This window comes from Accipiter gentilis, chromosome 16 (genome assembly GCF_929443795.1).
Source record: "Accipiter gentilis chromosome 16, bAccGen1.1, whole genome shotgun sequence".
Lineage (NCBI taxonomy): Eukaryota > Metazoa > Chordata > Aves > Accipitriformes > Accipitridae > Astur > Astur gentilis.
The window spans coordinates 21000059-21023037 of record NC_064895.1 but is presented as its reverse complement, the minus strand read 5'-3'; the positions used below and the strand labels follow the sequence as shown (position 1 = coordinate 21023037).

General features: G+C 38.8%; 1 protein-coding gene across 1 annotated transcript in view; it reads left to right on the top strand.

Moving 5' to 3' along the window:
• The window catches only part of LDAH (lipid droplet associated hydrolase), a 127521-nt gene that overhangs the window by 6743 nt on the left and 97799 nt on the right, over positions 1–22979 (top strand). The window contains exon 2 of the mRNA XM_049819023.1: positions 9722–9880. Within this exon, the coding sequence (XP_049674980.1) occupies positions 9722–9880 (159 nt within the window). The remainder of the gene's footprint in view (positions 1–9721; positions 9881–22979) is intronic.

The window sequence follows — 22979 nt, the reverse complement described above, 5'->3', positions numbered from 1 at the left end:
CTCTTGAGAATAGTGTGGAAGTCAAGACCAGGAGTGCTGTAATAGTTCTATTAAGATGATTAACAAGAGCTCCATTTTTTTTGTTGTAGTCATTAGTACATGCTGAACTGTTTAAAGCCAAAACTCTCGGTGAGATGTAAAGATTGGTTAAAAGTTATGGTGGGCCTTCCTAATCCATTTCCCCAGGGTTTTGACCACCCTCTCTGTCAAATAATTTTGCACCAGACCAGTGTAGACCTGTATTATTGTGGGATCTGAAAATGTTTTCTGATTTCTTGATTCCTTACCCCCAAAACACTTTCAAATTGCTCATACCAGAGCAAAACACCTTGTCAGAACGAGGTTGGTGGGGGATCCATCTATGCCTGATTTGAATTCACAAAATCTGGACCTTTCCAAGCTAGCGCTTTTTTGATTTGTGAGTCCTACACTGCTTTGCTGAAAGTCTTTCTCAATACCTGGTTTTATAGTGTTTGGCACTGACAAGGGACCACTAGTCTGGCATAAAATTGATACCCAGAAGTTATTTTCCCTGCTTCCCTTCCACCAGGATAGTATATACTTTCTTGGTGATTGCTACAAGTTTATTAGCGGTAATTAAATCCAAATTTTGTGATGATACTGGAGGTCCACTTCTTAAAAATAGGTTTCTTCCTACTTAGGTCTATACACAGTCCCCTTTATGGTGTATCTGTACAAGGTTCAGAAGTGAAAACTGATGCCAGTTTTCATTCTGCACTTCAGTTTTTATAGTTACAGCTCTAAGCACAAGTGAGGTGTACCCCATTTCCATGCATTTCACAGATATTTTTGCACAGTCATCGGTGAAATTCTCCTAGCTGTTTTACTGCTTGAGGGAGGGGCATGGGGGGAATGACACAGGAACAAAACAAATTGGAGGCATCAGATTGCTAGGTCATGGAGTGATCCCTGAAAATAAGGTCGCCTAGTTACTTCACTTGTTTTAGACAAAAACAGCTTACTGCTCTGAACTGCCTTATGTATAGAAGTTTGGGTTTTATTGGGTTATTTCATATAGCTACATTGCTTCATTTGGTGTGTCTGTAGTGTTAACTTGTTAGCTTTGCTCTTTTTTATAAGTAACACCCAACTGGTTTTATTCACTAATTCAGAACTACCGTGAAAGGGACTAGCAGGTCCTTGCCATCATACGACTTTGACAGAGAATTGTACTGTAAAGTACAAAGACGAAATGTTTCAGTTTTATCTGGTACAGGCTGCGGCTGCTGCTTTTCTTATACAGAATTGGTCAAGATTTGTGACTGATGTCACAACAGCTTGTAAAGTCTTTGGTCTACGTTTGCTGCTTTTCTCTAGAAAATTTGGCATCCACTGTTTGTCTGTAGTTTGTCCACAGAAATCCTTGATGAGATCTAGGCATCCTGTGTTCCACTTTCCTCCTCTTTTTCATCTTTGCAGGTTTTCTACTAGATCGGTCAGTCTGTCCCTTCTGCTTCTAGTTCTTGGCTATGAGCATGTTAGTTCCAGTCCGCAAATCAAGGAGCTTACGTCAGGTCTGGATGATTCTCTTCTGGGGATAATGTTGCAGAATTGTTAGAGCCTTAGCATAGCAGGCAGCTGAAGGAATCTCGCTTTCAATTTTTCCAGGGTTTTTTTTGCATTGTGATACTGAATTCAATCACATAAGCTCACCAATTAGGGCAGTGTTTCTTTTTTTTATTTAAGCTGGTACAGCTAATCCATGGAACACATCTACTTCAGTTTCCGATGTTTTTTGGGGGCTGATTTAGTTTAGGTTCCTTTTCTCTGACCTATAGATGTAGTTACTGTCATCTACTGTATTCATGAAGCCCTCTGCATTTGCTAAGGTACTAGAAAAATTGGCTGATGCCCTTGTTGCACCTCACCCTTTATCTCTTTCTGGTGTTTTAGGGCCATAAGAATTGTAAACTGTTCATTTATAGGAAACTCTGGAGAAAATCTAGTCCATCCTTCTGTTCAGACCAAAATTATTGTTTTGTCCAGCTGAGTCTTAAAAACCGCCAGCAAAAGAAGTTCCACTGCCTTCCTAGTAATCTTCCATTGCCTTCCTAGCAAAGGATTTTTTGTAATGTCTTAAACTGTCAAGACAGAACTTGTGGCTCTTGCCTCTTGTTTTATGATCTGCCATTGCAAAGAAAACTTAGGCTATGCTATCTTTGCAAGTCTTTTTCACATAGCTCTAGGTTGCTATTTAATGACAGCTTATCCTTTTGGCAGACTAAAACAGCACAGTTCATAAAGCTTTTCTTTAGAGATCGTGTGCTCTAGGCTGCTCACCCTCTGGGTAGTCATCTACTTGACCCTCCCAAGTTTCCCTACGTCCATCTTGACCTGGTGGCGTGAGCAAAACTGGGCTCAGTGTTGCAGGTATGTCCTCACGACTGTTGAATAGAAGGCAAGAGTAACTTCCCTCAAACTGCTGACCATGCTTCTTGGATTTCAGTCTGATACATAGTTTGTCTTGCTGTGTTGAGAGCGCATCGTTGTCTTTCAGTCTGGCATCCATCATGGCAGACATCTTTTTCAGCAGGGCTGCTACTCAGCCAGTTACCTCTGAGCTGCTTCTGAAGCATGGTGTTCTGCTTCAGGTGCAGTCTTTGTGCTTTCCATTGTTGAAAATCATAAGGGATTTGTTGGCCTAGTCCTTAAGGTTCTGAAGGAAGCAACCCTCTGAATTGAAGCTCTGCTCTGGCTGTATCCACTATCCCGGATGATTTAGCATTGTTTGCATTTTTTGTCTCATCTTCCAGGTTTCTGATGAAAATGCTGAGCCTTATAGGCTCCAGTATTGACCCAAGATTACTTGACTTGTTTGACATTCAGCTGACAGCCAGTAGTTCACTATCTTTTAAGCTTGTTCAGCTAGTTTTCAAACTATGTGAGTCAGTTTATTCAGTCTGTGTTTCTTTAGCCTGGAAAGGAGAATGCAGTGGGAGATGGTGCCAAAAGTCTTAATAAGGCAATGTGCATTACATCTATGTCTTTCCTCTCATTCTTGTAGCCAGGTATTTTATCATTGAAGGCAATTGCATTGCTGGAGCATGATTTGCCACTGGGAAATTGTTTTCCTATTCTGGATTAACGTCTTTTCCTTTATGTTATTAGAAGAATACATGCTCCTGTGATTTTTCTGAGGACTCAGCTGAGCCGGATCACCAGATCAGCCTATAGTGCCTTAGGTGCTCCTCCTTACCTTCCTTGATTGAAAATGGTTATGATTTTAGAATTATTAATTATTTTTTTTTCTGGCTTCCCTCCCCACCCACAGCCATCAAGAGCTCCTGTGAATTACCATGATTCTTTGATAAGCAGCAGCCTTGCAATTGCATCAACCAATTCTTTTGGCACTTACAGTTATATCTGGTCCAGTCTCATGAATTTACATACATCCAACTTCTTAGGTCATCCCTAAACTGTAGTCCAGCCCCTTTCTCAAGAAGGGCAAAGTAGGTCAGGTTGCTGAAAGCGTTGTCCAGTCAAGCATTGAATATCGCCGGGGTTGGAGATTGCACAGCCTCCCTGGGCAACTTCTTCCATTATTTAATAATCTTCATTGTGAGTGTGGAGAAACCTCTTTGTCATTGGAATTTCCTTTGTTGCAACTTTTGACTGTTGGTCCTTGTCCTTTGGACATACATCACATGCTTCAGCATCCGTATCATCTAATTGAATCTCTACAATGCGTTGATGTCTTGCTTGTACTGAGTAGTCCAAAACTGGGCACAGTACTCCAGATGCAGTCTCTCCAGTGCCAAGCAGAGGAAGATAATCATGTCCCAAAATTTGCTGGCTACTCCTGCTAATGCAGCCTTGTATACATTTGGCGTTCATGGTTGCAAGGCCACACTACTGACTAATTTTCAACTTGTTATCCACTAGTGTCTTGCAAAGCCACTTCCTAGCCTTTGACCCCCCAACCTGTGGTGCTGCATTGCGTTACTGAACTCTAGGTGCAGGACTCTCCATTTGCCCTTGGATTTCATGTGGTTCCTGTTTTTCCAGCCTGTCAAGATCCAATTGGATAGCAGCCCTCCCCGACAGTGTTTCAGTTGGTGTGTCTTCCTCCCCCTCTCAATCTGGTATTGTGCACAAACCTGCTGAGAGCCCATACTGTCCCATTGTCCAGGTATTTAATGAAGACATGGAACACTATGGGCCAAATATTGATCCTTGAAGGATGTTGCTGGTAAGTTAATGGGGGTTTTTTGTGTGGTAGGTTTTTTCTGCGTTTGTTTTGTTTTTTTCTTTTTTCGTCATCTTTTTTTCCCCAAGAGCACTTACAGTTCACTTAGTCCACATCTCACCGGTTTAGCTGTAATAGCTGGGATGGAGTTAACTGTCTTCCTAGTAGCTGGTACAGTGCTATGTTTTGAGTTCAGTATGCGAAGAATCTTGATAACACTGATGTTTTCAGTTGTTGCTCAGTAGTGTTTAGACTATAGTCAAGGATTTTTCAGCTTCTCATGCCCAGCCAGGGCACCAGAAGTTGGCCCAGGACACAGCCAGGGCACCTGACCCAAACTGGCCAGCGGTGTATTCCATACCATGGGATGTCACATCAGTATAGGAACTGGGAAGGGGGGGGCAGGGAATCTCGGGGACTAGCTGGGTGTCGGTCGGCGGGTGGTGAGCTATTGCCCTGCGCATCATTTGTACATTCCAATCCTTTTATTACTACTGTTGCCATTTTATTAGTGTTATCATTATTAGTTTCTTCTTTTCTGTTCTATTAAACCGTTCTTATCTCAACCCATGAGTTTTACTTCTTTTTTTCCCGATTTTCTCCCCCATCCCACTGGATGGGGGGGAGTGAGTGAGCGGCTGCGTGGTGTTTAGTTGCTGGCTGGGGTTAAACCACGACAGGGAGACATTGCAGAAAGCCGTGCTCAAGTTAAGCTGAACAGCAGCTAGTGTTCTCCACTCATCCACTGAGCCATTCATCTTGTCATAGAAGGCAATGAGGTTATTTGAGCGTGATGTGCCCTCGCCAAGTCTATGCAGGGTGTTCTCCCAGTTGCTTTCATGTGCGTGGGTACAACTTTGGGGGGGATTTCCTTTGACAGCTTTCTGAGAACTGAGATGAGGCTGACTTGCCTATAGCTCTGTGCACGCTCCAGCTTGAACATGTGCATGGTGGTTGCCTTTTTGCAGTTTTCAGGCACCTCCCCCAGTCATTGTGGCATATCAAAAAGGATAGAAAGTGGCCTCATAGGAACCCTGGCCGTGGGCACCATGGGATGTTATCTTAGGGCTTTGTGGAATTTCATATGTCAAATCTGCTTCAGTGGTTGCTTCTCCTTTACATTGGTTCCACCACTGTTTTACGAAACTTATCTTTGCCCTTGCGATTACCATTGCATCTCTCACTTCAGCATCATTCTTCAGATCAGGTACACCAACCTGTTTGTCCTGTCCTGTGATTGGATAGTTTCTAGGCAAATCTCAATCTATTTACTCTGGTTACATTTTGTGGTGCTAGACTGAGTCTGTGACAATTCTTTCATTAAACACTATTTTGGATGCAGATCACAAATGCTGTTACTCCCAAGTTATCTTTCAAATAAAATGTCAAGTCCAAGTAATAGTGTAGGATGGAGCAGTTAATATGTTATCAGAACAGTTGCATAAATAATTAAGCACAACGTGTCCAAAGGAAACTTAGTTTTGCTATTAGCATTTTACTTTGGAGTCAGTTGAACCAAAGATGAATGTGAAGAGACTTAGTCATATGGCAGAAGTAATCTGCTCCTTGTAGATAACTCTTGTTTCCAGATAATCTTGTCTGAAACAATGATAGTAGGTGGAGTCCAGATCAGTAGTAAGACACCTAAATATATGTGTTGGTTTGTAAGTGCAAGTGTGTGTCTAAGTTCTCATTATAGGCTTTCCTAACTAGGGGATGATTTGTCTCAGCCTGAGGTAGAAACCTAGTGGCTGGTCCCATGGTTATTCACTAATTAATTCATATACTGTCACCCAGATCTTTCTATCCTGTAATAGGAGTTTGCTTTCAGGTAGACACCTACGTTAAGGGTGTGTTAATCTAGTGCTAAAGCCCTACCCTGTAATTCAAAGCCCATGTTTATGTGTTCTAGCAGAAGTTTTGTTACTAGATTAAGTACCGTTGACAGAAGCTGCCTTTCTTGTAATGTTTTTCCATTTATGTTTAGAGTTTATGGGCAGGGGTTGGAGAGAAGGAACAAAGTATTGCATGGTATGTAATAAGGCCTGATTTCCTACATAGTTGATTCTCTTTCTCTTGCTCTGTTACTTTCCTTTGTGATGACTCATGAAACTTCCACCGGTGAAGTTTGTGGTTCTGTCTCCTCTTTAGCTTTCTTAGAGCTGCGGTGCAAACTGTGCCCTCTCCATCAGCTGACTGAGCTGGTAGGATTTTCATCTCTCGAGACCGCTGCCCATTAAATGTGTTTGGAAATTGATAGGCCATCTTAAGGTATTTCTAGGGGAAACACAGGCAATTCATGCCAAAGATAGATGCCTATAATGGAAACACTCTTCTTCAAAGCTTCATTTATGAAGAGGGAGGGAGATCCAGAGGTATTTTGGGGTATTACTGATTTCATCTTAAAACAGGTCTGAGTAGTATCCTGGGAGTATATCCACTGTCTTTTCTCTGTTTTTCTCTTTACGTCTGTTTCTATTACTAAAGGCCATAAAGTTACAAATTAAAAACCCAACAATAAATAAATAAAAATCCCTCAGATATTACATCAAGTTAGTACTAGAAAACCTTTTGGGGTTGTCTGAGATGGGCAGTTTTTCAGAAAACCTTTTCTTTTCTAGTGTGCATTCTTGCTTTCAGGTACTGCAATGCTATGCATATTAGAAATTAGAAGTAGATAAGTTAAAAACTGGACCAAAGCTACTACAAGAGTCTGTGTGAACCTGAAAAGCCTACCACTCCAGTCCAAAATGCATTGCTGAGTTACCTTTTTTCATTGCTTAATTTATGACCTTATGTTGCAAATGCTATTTGTGAATAAAGAATTCTTGATGGGATTTCCATTTGGAGTTTTTCAGTGAAATCAATTCAAAATGAAACTTTACAACTGATTTTATTGGTTCATGATCAGAAACTTTGTATAAAACCTACTTTCTTGGGTAAGGACTTGTTACTTTTGCTTCTTGGATTGTAAACACCTCAGAAAACGGATGACAAGCTTAAGGTTTACTTTGGTTGTTGATGTAACTGGGTTTCTTTGTCATTTGAATAATAAAGATATGAAAGCAGGAATAATGCATTGAAAAATATACCTTATTACAGTTTGACAAAATTTGCCCCAATTACTTACGTTCCAGTCACTGTAAGTTAAAGATGATAACATGGCGAATAATGAAGTGGTAAAGGTGTCTCCTTTGGCATTAAATGAACTTTTTTTTGGGGGGGGAGAAGTAGAGAGGCAGGAAAAAAGTTTTATCTAGAGAATTGTGCTGTAATTGAAAGCTTTAAAACACACTTCCCCATTCCCTCCAGAAGCATTTTCTGTTTGTATTTTACTCAATTTTTTGAAGGTGATACTTGTTAATTCAAAATAAAACATTATCTGTCTCTTTTGCATTGCCTGTTTTTTAACTTAAACCTTTCAAAACTTCAGATTAAAGCTGGGGGAAGTAAGGAAATGTTGTTTCTACAAGTGTACTTTTTAAATGTAGTCGAGTGTCATTACTTACAGTTTCATTCAGATCTGTTCCTTTTAAGTTGAGTAGCCCTGAGAATTTTTCAGTGACTATTTGTGAAAGTGGCGTCCCCCACCCCATGGTCCTGGAAACTTTGTAGATCTTAGGCTTAAGTTTACATGCCTAAAACTCCACAAACTGACTAGGAAATAGAATTTGGATCCTTGTACTCAAAAATGAATGGTCTTTTTTCACTAAGCAAAAACACTTGAAAGGCCTAATGTTATTCTTAACTAGATGCTTTTGATGTTTTAAAGACCATGATGGTATGCAACAATATCCAGATTTATTGTAATATTATTTTTTATTGCATCTTATTTGATCATATTCTCACTTTGTTTATTTATCCTAATTCCATGTGCTGATGGATTGCTGCTGTATAAGTTCCATGTGAAATAGTGGCTTTTGAACTCGGAAAAGATCACCTTGAATAACATGAAAGGTGATTGCACTTTTATATGTTAATTTCAAGATGAGACTTACCAAAAAGTTTTACTGCAGTGGCTGCATGTGAAGTCCTTGAGTGTTCCTTTAGAGAATTGCTGACCTATAATCTTGGGATTTTGGGCTTCTATCTAATTGCACTTTTTTCTTTCTATAACATATTTCAATCATAACATATTTCAGGGTGTACTAGGTAGAGACACTAAAGGCTAATCTTTCAGATTAGTCATTAGACTAAAATATTTTTTTTCCTTTGTGTGTGACTTGAATTACAATTTAATTAAATTGAAAACAGCAAAGTTGGACAGCCTTTTCCATTATAGATGGTCTTGGATAAAGAATGCATAGTCATTCCTGTAATAATTTAACCAAGTTTTTCAAGTCTGTTTAAGCTAGATCTGTTGCTTCAGAAGCCTGAAATGTGATCCTTATAAGATTGGAAATACTCTGTAAAGCTTAAATAGCCCTTGAAGTTGATACAAACAGCTCTGTGGACTTACCAAGTACTGGTGTGTGTTCCAAGTGATGCATGTGTGTGATCATACTCCAACAAGGGCAGGCTTCTGACTCTGCATTTGGTAACTGCACCTGTAGTTGCAAATGGTACATGGTTATTTTGGCAGATGCTTGCGTATGTTCTAGTTCATCTCGATGATCTTTTAATTCATGAGTAGTAATTTGATGAAGTAGCTTTTTTACTGAAGGAGAGGTACAGGAGTTTGGTCAATCAGCCAGTTCCAAAGTGGCAGCCTGATAATTTCCTATATGATAAATACATGAACTGATGAATATGCATTGTTTATTTGGCAGCATAGTGTTTTATTTCTCATCCCTGCATTCAGATAACCAAATAACTTAAGAAAAGTTATAAAGGTGAGCATAAATGTTTGCCCGAATTGATCAAATCTTGATTAGCTTTAGCTGACAAAGATGCCTCCTTTAATCCTTTGAAAATTTTTAGAGAAGTTAGTTATGCTGCACTTAAAATGAGGAGCCCACCTAATACTGGAAGGCAGTCTGGTAGTTAGCATGTTCCTTTTGGCCTCTGGTATTTTCTCTTGGGTTTTATTATGGTTGGTTTTTGTTGAGGGATTTTTTTGGTGGTTGTTTTTAAGTGATGCTGTGCTCCCATAGTTGAGGCACACAGAACTTGTGAAGACATTCATACAGTAGTTCTGTTTGTTTGGTATTTTTTCTTTTGTTTGCCTTGGGATACATTTCAGCTGAATCTTTTCAGTGGACAGTGTGAATAAGAAGTTTAAAATTATTTGCCTTTAAGGTAGAATAGAACTTGTTGTCCAATTCATCACCATATATTTCTGTGACAAAAACGAAAAGATTTTTTTCTCTCATACGGTATTAACATGTATCAACTTCTATGACCTATTCAAACATCAAATACTGAATTGAGCCTCTGTTTACTGGAGATGACAGCTGTTTGGGGAGGGTTGTTTGGGTTTTTTTGCAATTATTCTGTGGGAAGGTATAATAGCAAAGAGCCAGCTATGTAAATATTTGCTGATCTGTTATAACAGTATCTTCTTCTGTCTAACAGCAAGCATGAGATCAGTGTCAGAAGAGCCAGTCCCATTACATGAAGAATTTATCTACTGTTGTGGAGCTGCTACCCATGTCTTGAAGTGTGGGCCCTGGAAAGACCTCTCAAAAGATGAAAGTAAAAATCTACCTAGGCTCTTATTCATGATTATTCCTGGTAAGGGGTTTTTTTTTAATTTAAATTTAGAAGTGTGATGACTGGAAAGGGTATGTTCAATTTCAAAAATCTCACTAGATAAGCAGTAGAATTTGGCCTGTGCGTATGGCCAAAAAATCAATAGTATGGCAATGGTGAAATTTCTTTGTTATATTTGATTACTACTGTTATCTGTATTTGTAATGGTGCTGTAAGGTAAAACTGAGAAATTAGGATGTCTCGCTTATTTATTTTGTGGTGGTGGTTTGCTGACAGCATTGCGGTTTTTTGTTTTGGGGTTTTTTTTTTCATTGCTCTCCTTCCATTTATTTCTTGCACATTGAAGTGATATTGCATTGTCAGCTGTGTGCCAGCCAAAAGATGAAAGTTACAATATTTGAGGGACACTTCTGGATCCAGTAGTTTTTTAAAGGTGTTTTTCTTAGTAGTAAATGGTTTTTAACTTAGATTTTTGTACATGAATTTTTATGGTAAGCCTTTTGAACTCAATGAGCATCGTATAGTTCTGAGTTATATTTAAATCTGATCACCTTAAATGAAAGCTCTAAACTTTCATTTAGCATATGTTAAAATTAATGGAGAAGTCCTAAGTCTGCCAATGAACTGTAGGAGTTCTGCCATTAGCAAAAGTAGAGCTTGAGCCTGCTCAAGCACAGATGTTGTGACTCTTTCACTGCCTTAGAGTTTGCAGATTTCTGATACTTCCTATAGTTTATTGGAAGGTATTGGATACTGTTGTTACTTCCCAAGAATTAGTGGTGCAAATAATGACTCTTCTGATTATCCACATCTTTGGTATACTCTGTTCGTGTTTATGGGCTGGTGCATGGGTTGGTCCTTACTTAGGGGTGAAGGAGAGCACAGGGTCCATTTTTCAGGTTTTTTGCAAGGTTTTGGAAGCCCTGTGGAATATTTTATGTTAGTTTCTTTGGGCACAATGTTTTTATGCCCTTGCCTCCTGGAGTTGAATAATAGTGTAACTTTTAACCCAGTGACAGTGAAGTTTAAATTCTTTTCTTAACTGAAGAGAAGAAATAAGCCTCCTATGATTACATCTTGCTACTGTTTCATGGGAACAGCTTTTTAAGCCAGATACTGCATAGTGTAACTCTTTAGTAAAAGACTATGTGCGATCCAAATTGTCAGTTTTCTGTAGGTACAAGCCTGATTTGATACTTTTCAATTGCTGCTTTCTTCCAGTTAAGGCATTTCTGGAAGTCTTAAATAAACAGCTAAGTTAAATGTTTCTTTTTCCCCCAAGTTCTGGAGCTTTCACCTGTCTTAGCTTGCGATACCCTTGTGTTTGGGTTGGTAGTAGAGCCTGTAACTAGGGTAAATCTGTAAAGCTAACATATTGGTAGAATCGTTTGTAGGGGAAGAGCGCCAAAGTCAAACGTTAGCTTCCAAGGCAAGGTACCTCTGCAAGGCACCTAAGTTATTCTGTTCAAAATATACTGAGTCACACAGATTTTATGGGCTCTATATTCAACACAGGAAACTTTTCATGCAAGAAAATGTAGTGGCAGGGCTACATGGAGCTTATTTCCTGCAGAACAATTCTGCGAAGACCCCTTAATAACATCTTATGTTAACAAGATAGATATACAGAAATAGACATCAGTGAAATATTCAGAGTGCTTCTGTTATGGTCTGCAAGCTTTAGCAAGTAGCTGATTTATGGGTTTGCTCTTATTTCAGAATTATGTTGGTAACAAACTAGAAGTTCTGTCACTGAGAAAATTAAAAAGCACAGCAACCACAATAATGGTATCTTCATTTTAAATATCCAAATTCAGTAGTGAATCAAGTTACCCAAGCTCCTTGCTGTGGCTGGCAGGGAGCTGACTAGGACCTGGCATAACAATGCAGTTTTGCTTCTCATAAATCAAATGTTTTTTTCCTACTGGTCTATGCCTCATTTCTAGCCTTCAAGGGAAATTCTATCTGCCAACACAAAAAACACAGCCTTAGAAGAGATCTAGACATTTGGGTCATCTGGCAACATGTTCGTGTACCTAAACAGTTAGGATTAGATAGCATTCCCCTTGTGGTTTTGTAACTTCCCAAGCATGAAATGTGGAGCCCTTCTGGAGTCCAGCAATTTTCACACTTGAAAAGCATGTATCCCTAGCTGAGATTCTTTATGGAATGAAATAGCGGGGCAAAAGCATAGCTTGGTACAGGTCAAGGAAAGAAATATCCAGACAAGGGCAACTCTCACTCAAAAAGGAGTGTATGCACAGCCAAGTGTTAAGTGATCTGAACTGAACATGGTTAGTCCTACTGCATGTGATACATTGTTCTGCGTATTAAACTGCTCTGGTACATACTTTTCCAGTCTTAATGAAATTCATGCGTATGATTTGTTTATATGTAATCAAACAAAATGGGGTTGAGGGTGGTTATAGAAGAGAAAGATGATAAAATTCTCAGCTTCTGCTAGAATTGAATTTTTGCAAGAGATTTGAGAATAAATCCTGTATGCTTATTTTCTGTTGGTGTTTTAGTCAAATTTCTTCATAATGGGAAGGATTTCTCTCTGGTCTGACTTATTTTTTTTTTAAAAAGGGGGAGGAAGGGAGAAAGCTGACTCCAAAACATTTTTCTACTCTGAAATGAATGGCAAAATTCCCATTGACTTTCAATGAGGCAGGATTCTGCCTCCTTAGGACTGATAGCTCACTCTGCTTGAAGCAGTTGGAATATAGAATGTGCAGTGGAGTTCAATCTCATTTAATTACAACAAGCTAATGTTTTTGTTAATGGCAGTCTGTGTAAACTTACAATTTTAGTAAAGTTTTACTATATTAGTTGAAATGTTTAATGTGCAGTTTTTTGTTCCATAATGTTTTTTCCTTGTGTAAGCAAAACCTCTGTATAGGAGTAATAGTGTGCTTACTGAAGTAATTACTGTGTAAAAGGCCCAATTTTTCCTCAGTCCAGAATATATGCATATACTTGTTTGCCTTTCTTAATATGAATTCCTTTCTATTAAAACCGATGAGATTTACTCATGAGAGTAAAATTAAATGTGTACAGTTGAAGGATCAGGTCCATGGTTTTCTGGAAATGTAGGCGTTACGGAAAGGACAGGAATTACTTTTTTCCTCTTGTGTCATAAAGGTCTATTTTCCCTTCTCCAGTGTTTGTTTAGTGTAAAATTAGCAGTGAAGTATAAAATCTACTACAGCAATATTTAACGTTACTTGGGTTCATTGAAAACCAGGATCCGCAAGGTGTAATGGAATATTTTTTTACTGTTTTAAGAGTATCTGTCTATTTGTGTCTGTGTATTTTTGACACATTTAACTTTGTAAATAAATATAGTACAAATTTTAAAACCACCGGGCTGTTTAGCTCATGAAGTTTTGCTGTTCATCAAGTTTTTCTTGCATTTCATTGCAGGAGTGCATTTTGCAATACCTTCATTCCAGGTTTCATATGATTTTTGTTACCATTGCTGTAAACTAGGCAATTTTGTTATTTAGAGTCTTGTACTTGGGAAGCTTGGTTCACGGTTGATAATGTATAATATAAATAACATTTTTGTGGTAAAGCATGCTATACTAGTTTCGTTCATTAATATACAGAAGTAATTTCAGAATTCAGTTCTTTGGCATGCATGCAGAGTACTCCCTATGCTTGCTAAGTTTCTTGATCTGCCTGCATGCAGTTGGATTGCTGCTGGGTTATTGGATCATCTTACTGTTTTACCAACTCATGCAGTGACTTGGTGATGTTAAAAGCCTATGAGGACTTAACCAGACACTTTTTTTTAAAGTATAAAGATTTAATCTCCTGAGCTAATCCTCTGAGTCAGGAGTTGCTTATGGTTTTCTGCACAACAGAAAATGAGGGCTTGGATTCTGATCTTCTCCTAGAAGTACTTATATCAACAAGACTGTTGTCACTTGAAGACTACTTCACTATTTTTAAGCAGTGAAAACAATGCAAACAATTTGCCTGGATTATGACAAGTCTTTAAAGCGTTCTCCCTTGAAATGAGACTTCCTGTTAGTTTCAAAATCTTTGAAGTTCTATTTTTGACTGTAATGTAGGGATTCTGAAAAGCTTTCAATATATTATCTGGCTTTGTCTTCACCTGCTGTTTTGATATTTAACAATCATCACCTTCAACATTTACGTAAGAAAAGTTATAATAAGAATCACTGTATAATAATACTTTGCACTAAATCTAATTGTATAGCCCTGAAGCTTGGTTCATTTGTATTTTGGGTTTTTTGGCTCCCACTAAACCAGCTTTTTTTAAGTTGTTAATCATTCACTCTGCTCAGCAGTCACTGGAATGAACAGGTCTCCAGATGTCTACTGTCACCACTGAGACCAAGGTGTTTACTTAATAATAAAATAATCTATTTCCTCATTCTACAAACTGTGTAAAGCATGTTTACTCCAATTCTCTTCAATTTGGTTTTAGAATGTGCTTTGATTTATACAAAATTTATGTGATTAAATGTGCTTGTTGGTATGTAATTTGCATGTTAACCGTTCATCTACAAGAACTGCATTGGATCTAGTAAGGACTCATAGTATCAACAGATTAGGTTGCAGTGTGTAGCTTCTGATAACCTTGGCCAGAATGTAAACCAGAATCCTGTATATGAATCTTGGTATTTAATGTTTTATTAAATCAGTAAAAAGAAGATAGAACTGTTTATGTAAAGCAGAATCTGGTTTTGGAGTAGAGACCTCTGAGTTACTCAAGGAAGGTACTTACATCCTCTCAGATGCTACTTTTAAGTCAGCCACCAGTGTCTCCTCTCCCAGTGCACGGTAGTGTTCACCATTTGCCTTTGAAATACAACTGGAGGAAAGGGGAATGCTGCTGGCAATGGACAGCCGGTTTAAGAGGGAAGATTACTTTTTTCCGCCTGGGCAAGGGGACTTTGGGTTCTGGGTCATGTTCTGCTCCCTAAGTTTTGTGCTCACAGTCACTGAATGATCTCAGCAACAATTCTATGAACAAAGTTGAGAACCTGTTCTCACTGAATGCATTAGGCAGTAAAAGCTGCTTTTTTCTTCTTTCTGGTTTTGTGGTTTGTTTGGGTTTTTTTGACTGAATAGTGCCAGAACATCAGCAGTAAGAAAAATGTGTGTCCAGCCTCACCTCGTCTTCTACCTCTGCAGTTTTGTCACTATCAGCTTGGTTATGGGAGCTCTCCTGTGGTTTGGTTTGGGGCGTGGGGTGTTTGGTTTTGGGGTTTTTTTTTTGTTTGGTTTGGTTTGGGTTTTTTTTGTTTGTTTTCTTAGTTTTTCTTTGGTTTTCTTGCAGGATCAGGCTGGGTCCGTGTCACCTAGTTCAGAAAGGGACTCTTAAGGTCCAATTTCATCCAGCCTAATATTAAACACCTAGTTAAGATGCTAAAGTAAGGAGCATAAATTCCTAGGTACCTTGTATAAACAGTAGCTAGGGATAGGCACTGCCATGAGCATTTCTGCCTCCTGAGAGGTTAGGTTGCCCTGAGATGTTGTGAAGTCTCCAGCTGCGGACATAATCAAAACTTGACTGGGTGCATACCTGGGCAACCTACTCTACCTGAGCCTGCATGAGCAGAAGGTAGGTTAGCAGATGTTGGGTGATCCCTTCCAATTTCAGTGATCCTGTAAATGTGACCCAGGGACTTGCCATCCAGGCTCCTTGTCAGGGTGTGGATTCTGATCTGGATTGATTTTGGGGTACCTTCAAAAGGTAGTAAAGATAAGTATATGGATAATCTTAGATAAATACTTGATTAGAATTAGCCACTCTTTCAAAAGCAGTAATTTAAGGTACCTTCTCCTTGTCTTCACAGCCATACTGTGTAGTAAGTGCCTTAACACTGAAATTGGGTTTGTTGAGTGTTAGCAACCATACAGAAGTAAAAACTGGTAAGGAATAAAGTATGGTACTTAAACATAGTATAGAAAGAGTATGCCAGAAGAGGGAGCTGTTTTAAAGATTAGAAAAAAAAAATAGTGTTTTTTGGAAAGCTTACTGCTGTAATAGCCAGCTATACCATTTACTAGGAGGTTTCAGGCTCTTATTGGAATGCATAGGTAAGCACTGACTGTTTCTCTACTGTATGTATATCACAAAAAAATCAGTGATTAATCAGTTATGTTGTTTGCTGAGGATCATAAAAATGCCTTTTACTTGCATTAGGAGTGAAATAAAGGAGGTTCAGTTGGAGAGTATAAAGATTGGAGTGCTGGGGCTTCTGTTCCCAGCCTTTCCACTGGGTTGCTTTTCAATAGGTCGCCAGCCATTCTCGCAAATTGTGTACCAAACCACCAAACAAATCTTCGTTCACATTTGCAAAATTTATATAATCCATCATCCAAGTCTCTAAGCTAGCATTCAGTTACAATCAGCTAACACTGAGTAAATAAATTAACAATAAAAGCACAGCTGCATAGAGTGAGACAACAAATACTTCCTTTCCTGGAATGTTTAAATCATTGACCAACTCCATGGGCAGCTCCGCTCTTACTGATTGTGTGAAATTCTTGTGCCAGGACGTATATCATCTTCTGATGCACAGCAGTAAATACCCAAAGGACATTAAGGAAAATAACTAATCACACTTAAGTACTTCAAGTCTTTATTAAAGGAATCATTCATTTAACTTGGGATTTTGGTGGTTTAAATTAAGTAATGCTTTTAGATGCAATGAGAATTTTTAGATGAAAGTCAGAGTGTAACAGCACTGGTGCTAATGTTGAAATAAGCTACATAGGACTCCTGTTTACACATTAACTTGCACTTTATTTTGCTTAATCTTGTATCACATAGTTTTGATGACCTAAAGCTGAGGCTGAAAATGTTTACTGTGGATGTGTATTTTCCATCATATTAATACGGTGCTTTGTATGTTTATCTTCACTTACCTCTGCTAGTGTAAGATGCAGAAAGTTGCATGGGTTCTATTACCTTTGCTTATTTTGACCATACTTTACCAAGCAGAGCAGTGCTGCTATTGTCCGTCCTAAGCCGAAGCAACAGAGCAGAGAAGGCAAATTTAGGTGCTCACAAATGAAGATGATGTTATTTAACACACCTGATCCAGGGAATCAACTTAAGAATCTTGTTTGGTTGGAGTCTTGGCTCCCTTGACAAGGCATGTGGAGGATTACACAGCTCAGAATGGCATCTAGTCCAGCTGGCACACTTGAGTCACATGTGGCTAATCAGCAGGAAACAAAAAAGTCTCAATTTTGCATCTAAAATTCTGTCCTGAGGGAGATGTTTATATCCAAGCAGCTGAGCAGGATCCCCTCTCTGTATGTACACAGATATTCACTCTGTTTATTTAAGAAAGGTTCCTCTTTTATGTATTGCCTTAGCAGCAGCATTCATCTCTTCTGTGGCATGTGTGGTATGGCAGTGCTTGAAATTAAACTTAGTCCTGAAGATATTATACTTGAAGCAGAGCATTCACTGTAGAACATCATGTCTGACTGTGAGTTAGCCAGGAGAGAATGGCAGTGCATCTGCAGCGCTTTCATGGAGAGAGGAAGGTAAATGCTATGTTCTTTTATCACGGCTTCTCCTGCACAACTACAGCATGGGACGTGAAGCAGCCACTTGATGCTTTGAATGTGTTACTTGCCTGCTGGGGCTGCTCTTCAGACTGGCTCTGGGAAAGCTAGCTGGTGTTCCTAAAATTTTCAAGAGCATCTTTCCCTGTATCTCGCCTGTCTGTGTTATGACCTTATGTGATCAACATGATGTAACTGGAAAGTCTCTACCATTCCCTGCTTTATTAGCAGGTGAGACCTATGTAATTGAAACTATGTTTGGATTTGGGCAGCCCGTAAGGGGACTGGGTAGCAGGACTGGGCTATTCATAGAGCTCTTGCCTGCAGGTAGCTTTTAGAACCATCAAGTAAGGTATAAAGCAGACGTTGCTGAGTCTAAAGTACCATGGAAGTTAGAAACTGTTTGCAGTGTATATTCCCAGGCACTAGAAATCTAAGAGCTTAGTGCTTGCAGCACTTAGAAAACTTCCTAAGGCCATTATTTCCCAATCCAAAATGTTTGTCAACAATACTGGCATAAGGTATTCCTGTTCCCACCACACTGTGCCACTCCACCCCTCGGTTATGCCAGAACAATAGTTTGAGAGATCATGCTGTGAATTAAATACATACATACATTTATTTCTGGGGTCTTCTTGAAGCTGGAACGGTTCCCTGTTTGGGTTCACAGCACGGCCCCACAGAGTTGTGCCAGTGTAATTCAGGGGCTGGTGAGCCATGGTGGGGGGGTGGGAATGACAGTCAAGGGAGAAGGTGGGGGTTCCTTCAGCTGGACTTGCTGCAGAACTTTCTGTTGTTAAATTATGGTGTCAGTCCACAACATGCAGCACATGTATGTGGGTTCACACGCTTAGTCTTGAGACTTCTCTGGAGGGAGATGGTACTCCACCAGTCACACCAGGTGGTAGTGATTTGCTGAGAATGCCTCACCCTTGAGGCTTCTGCTTTTGTTTGCACTGCCACTCCAGATGCAGCTGCCAACTCTTTGCATTTGACCCCAAGTTCTCAGTTTTTGACATGGAGAATTTGTATTTTATACTGCTTTGAATTTTTTTTTTCCTGAATAAAAAAAATTGACAGTGGAGAAGGAGCTTTCTTGCTCCCCAGTAACTGGTATACGTGATGCAAAAGCAGTCAATGAGGACAAACTATACTGTAGAGTTAAAAGTTTGTGCAGCATAGCAATCCAGGTAGATGGGTCTACATAGAGCAAGCCAACATGTTTTTCCCTTTCCCTGTGACCATAGGTCATCTTATCAGCGGATAAGGTAGTAAGAGCACAGCTTTCTATTTCAGTGAGACATAAACACAGCAAACCACTTTTGATTCACATGTTTGCATGGGATGTGTATTATACATGACCATATTTTGTAAATTTGCACTTGAACAGGAGCAAAAGCACACAAAAAAACCCCCAACTTAACCCTATCTTCTTGATACTTCCAAAGGCACTTCTTCCAACTTTTCTAGCCATATCTTTATCTCTAGCGTGAATGTTCATGGCTTAATTATGAAATCAGCCTTATTTTCAGCTGACCATGTATTTTCTCAGATGCCCATGAATGTAAGGTACTGGTAACTGGTGGAGTTCTTAGTGGCTAGTAATGCTTTACTTTTCATGTATAGATTATTTGGTCTGTTTATTTCTCATTTATAAAATGGGAATAATGAAATCTGTCTCAGTCAAGTGCTTGAGGACTTGCCAATGGTATGTGCTGTCTCCACTCACATCAAGGTTCTGTGAGGGCTCTCCCCTTTATTTCAGTGAGCTAGTTTGACTTCTGGAGAACATTATTATTCTTGGGGGATAACACTGATTTGTCTGCATCTATTTGATTTCTACTTTTAACCCCCATAAAACTGTGAATACATCGGTCAATTTTCCCTAAATTTTTCTGAGATAGAGGACTCAAAATGATACTAAAAAAAAAAAAAAAAAAAAAAAAGAGGAGTTTGGCTAGAAGACATACATGCTGGTGAAGTACCCCCTGAAGGCAAGGTGTAAGTGTGTTCTATCCCATATTATATATCAGCAAATTCAGTTCTCAGGACAATGTTCTCCATTATTTTTGCTGCTTATGGACTACTTGTTTGTCACTAATATTTTAAAATATGATGACAGTTGTGCTTTGTTTACTGGGTCAGCCCACCAGCTTCTATTGTCTTCAGAAAAGAAAAAAAAAATCTTTCATTAAAAATAAAAACTTCCTCATGCAAAGAGGAGCCTGTATGTCAGATCTAGGCTTGAAATATGCCACTTTTGTTGAATTTCCCAGTGCTCCAGAAGTACCTCTGATGGGGGCTTGGCACATTTGAGCTTGTTAAGTTTGAGGAGGCAGAGTAATGACAGGATGGTTGAACATCCAACTGTGCTTGACAGTATTTCCCTCCACTAAATCTGGGTGGCAGATGTGACTTACTGAAGAGACTTACTGAAATTTCTCAATCCGCAGTCTTCTCTTGGTGTCCTCTCCGTGCTAATGAGGCGTTGTTTTCAGCATGGATCCTTCCTGCCTGGCTCTGTGCAGCGTAATCAGGGGAGGAAGCGATCCCTCTCCTGCAGCATGCAGAGGCTTGAGTTGGCCAGAGTTATGGAAAAGTTGTGTTCTAGGGTACTTTTCTTGATTTGACCATTTAAAAAACGATCTGTTTCTCTTTATGTGATTTTTTGAGGCAGGAGGGAAGAAGAATTACTTACTGAAGGACCTACCTATGAAGGAAATCCAGTGTTTCCATGTGCATCGTGTACAAATAATGCAATTAAAATGTTAAAAGCTACAGCATCAGTGTATAATATACTTCTTCCTTCCTGGCAGCTGCTACCAGAAGTACCTGAGCTGATATGGATTTGCCTTGATATTAAATACGTTGATCTAGTTATCTCTGAAAATAATAAAAGATAAATATCTGCTTTCTGATTCTAGTTAACACGTGGCCTCATTTTATCCCGATAGTAACTCCTATGGATCACTGAAGCTATATTAGAAATGAATTTGACACCTTATGTTCAATATCTAGATTATGGAAAAACGTAGAGCCAAAAATTCAGAAAGTCATAGCTCTTGCTCTTTTTTCCCTCTTACGGAAATGATGGAAGATTTTGATCATTGTCCTGATTTCCATTTTTTAAAACAATCCTTGGTTATTCTTGATGGATTTAAAAACTCCCATAAGAATAAATGAATATGTAATAATACATACTTACGTACTTTTATACCGCCTTACGCCTTTACGTTTTGGATCTTTTATATCTGTTATCGCAGCCTTGCCTTAAGATGCAGAAGCTCTTCACAGTAGGTCTTCAATGGCTAAACATCTGTGCTTGTGAAGCGACTTGTGTTTATGAATAAGGAAAACGTTTGCCTGAATGAAGTGTTTTGGGTGAAGTCTTCATGGAACATCTACTTAGGACCAGTACTAATATCCTAACTATGAAGCCTTTTTCCTCAGAGATACAGTGGTGTCAATACGAAGAATTTTTTCCTAAAGTTGTGGATTGGTATGCAGAACGGTTTGGTTTTTTGTCTTGCATTTCTGAAGACTGATAACAAATGTAAATGAAAAATTCTTTTGCAAAATCACCTTAGACTGTTTGTTTCAAATATTACATTCTCTTGACCGTCTTGATACACAAAAATTGCAGAAACATGTTTTCAGGCTTTTTTCTGAAATTAACTGTCTTCATGTTTTCCATTGCTATTTGTTTCTCATCTGTCACTTTATTCTAAAAACTGTCTTGAAAACCAAAAACAAACCCCAAAACCTAATAACCCCAAATGCTCCAAAGCTATGCTTTTCTTTTTTGTAACTCTGACCAATGGTACAGCATAGGGAAATCTCTCATACAGATCTGAAAATGTACTTTCTGGTGCCTTTTGAATGTATTGTTTGCTTCTTCCTTGGATATTATTCAAAAGTGATCAAATCTGCAGAGCTGTTTATCTGTACAAAACAAATAATTTGTGGTTATCTTGGTTCTGAATTGTTTATTTTTCTTGTCTTTGTCTTTTTCCTGCTGATGATGTCTCATCAGGGTTGTGTTGTTGTTCAGATATTTCATAGGCTTTCTTGTGAACCCATTTGACATTAAGTCTCATGTTGCTCTTTGCGCACTTCCTTTGTTCTCCCCCCTTTATTTCAGAAGGGGGTTTGTTTTCTGCTGGTCCAATTCTGCTTCAAGCCCTGAAGCCATCTGAAAAATTCCCACTGGGAATTCTAGACCCAGTGCAGAGCTCACTGCAGCTTCTCTGCCAGCATCAGTTGTATGATGGATTGGATCAGACCAACCAACCACATCTGGAGTGTTAAAAGTAGTTGAACCTGTCTTCATCTGCCTAAGCAGATGCTTAAGAGGCTGTGTATGTGTAAGTGTGTACTAGGAGTTCTAATTAAATGTCTTAATTTTTCATTTGCTATGGAGAAAATGAAACAAAAATGGAACAAAAATTATTTAATTGTCAGTGCTAGAAAATCCTGGTTTCTACTTTTAAAAAATGTAAAAAATTTGCTATTCCATTATGAACTCAATATTTTCAGTTTTATATGTCAATCTTAACTCCCTTCCAAGAACCATTAGTTTACAAACATATTAAAAAACCCCTGAATAATAAAATCAAGGCTTTTTTTTTTTATTTACGTACCTATTTGACATGGTTGAGACATTAAAGGTAACTACTGAAATACATCTGTGGATTTTATAACCCTTGCAATATCACTTAATCACAAAGTCCAGTAGGTTTGCAGTGGGCAAAATCAGGATTTTGGATTTTGTATCTTATCTGCCTGGATGGCTGTTGTTAATCATTCATATGAGAAAACAGGCATGTACTGTCATAATTTCTAGCTGCGAATTTTTATTCACAGGCTTCAGGCACAATTGTCACTTGGGCAAAACCAGCTGTGTTAGGTTAATTCAGGTTTATCAGACTGTACATGGGGTTTCTTTAGAGGTAAATGAAACCCATATTTGTCCTAAAGGTGGAAAAGTGTTCGACAACAGCAGACAAGCTTATTTGCTTTGCAAAATGTGTGTAAAGAATATGTATTATAAAATCCTATATGTAAGTTTTATAGCTGTATCAAACTAAAAACTGTGTGTGTATATATCTGTATATAGGGAAGAAATGTGAAACGTTCTTGAAAAACCTCTCTAATAAGCTGTGTTACAGGCACCTGGCTGAATCCTTCTGAGATTCCCTATTTTCACAACCCAAGCAAATATATTAAGGTGCTTTCCAGCCAAATTCATGATTCCAGAGTGAGAGAAGATCAGAGTTTTCACATGTGTTTCTGTATAATGTCCTTGTAATTGTTTGCTATTTGGCTGATGCTGCTCCCCTAGTGTATGGACTATAAACAGAATAGAGGACGAAGAATGCTGTTCCCCTAGACATGCAAACAGGTGAAAGCTTAATTGACGTGAGTTTATGATGATCATTCAAATGTTATTTGACGTGGTTTATTTGAAATCCCTTGACCCTGCATGTCAGAGAAACCTGTGTGTGTCCTTTTAAGGCCTGATCATCAGCCACGGTGTCAGTTTCTGCAGTTTTCTCCCAAG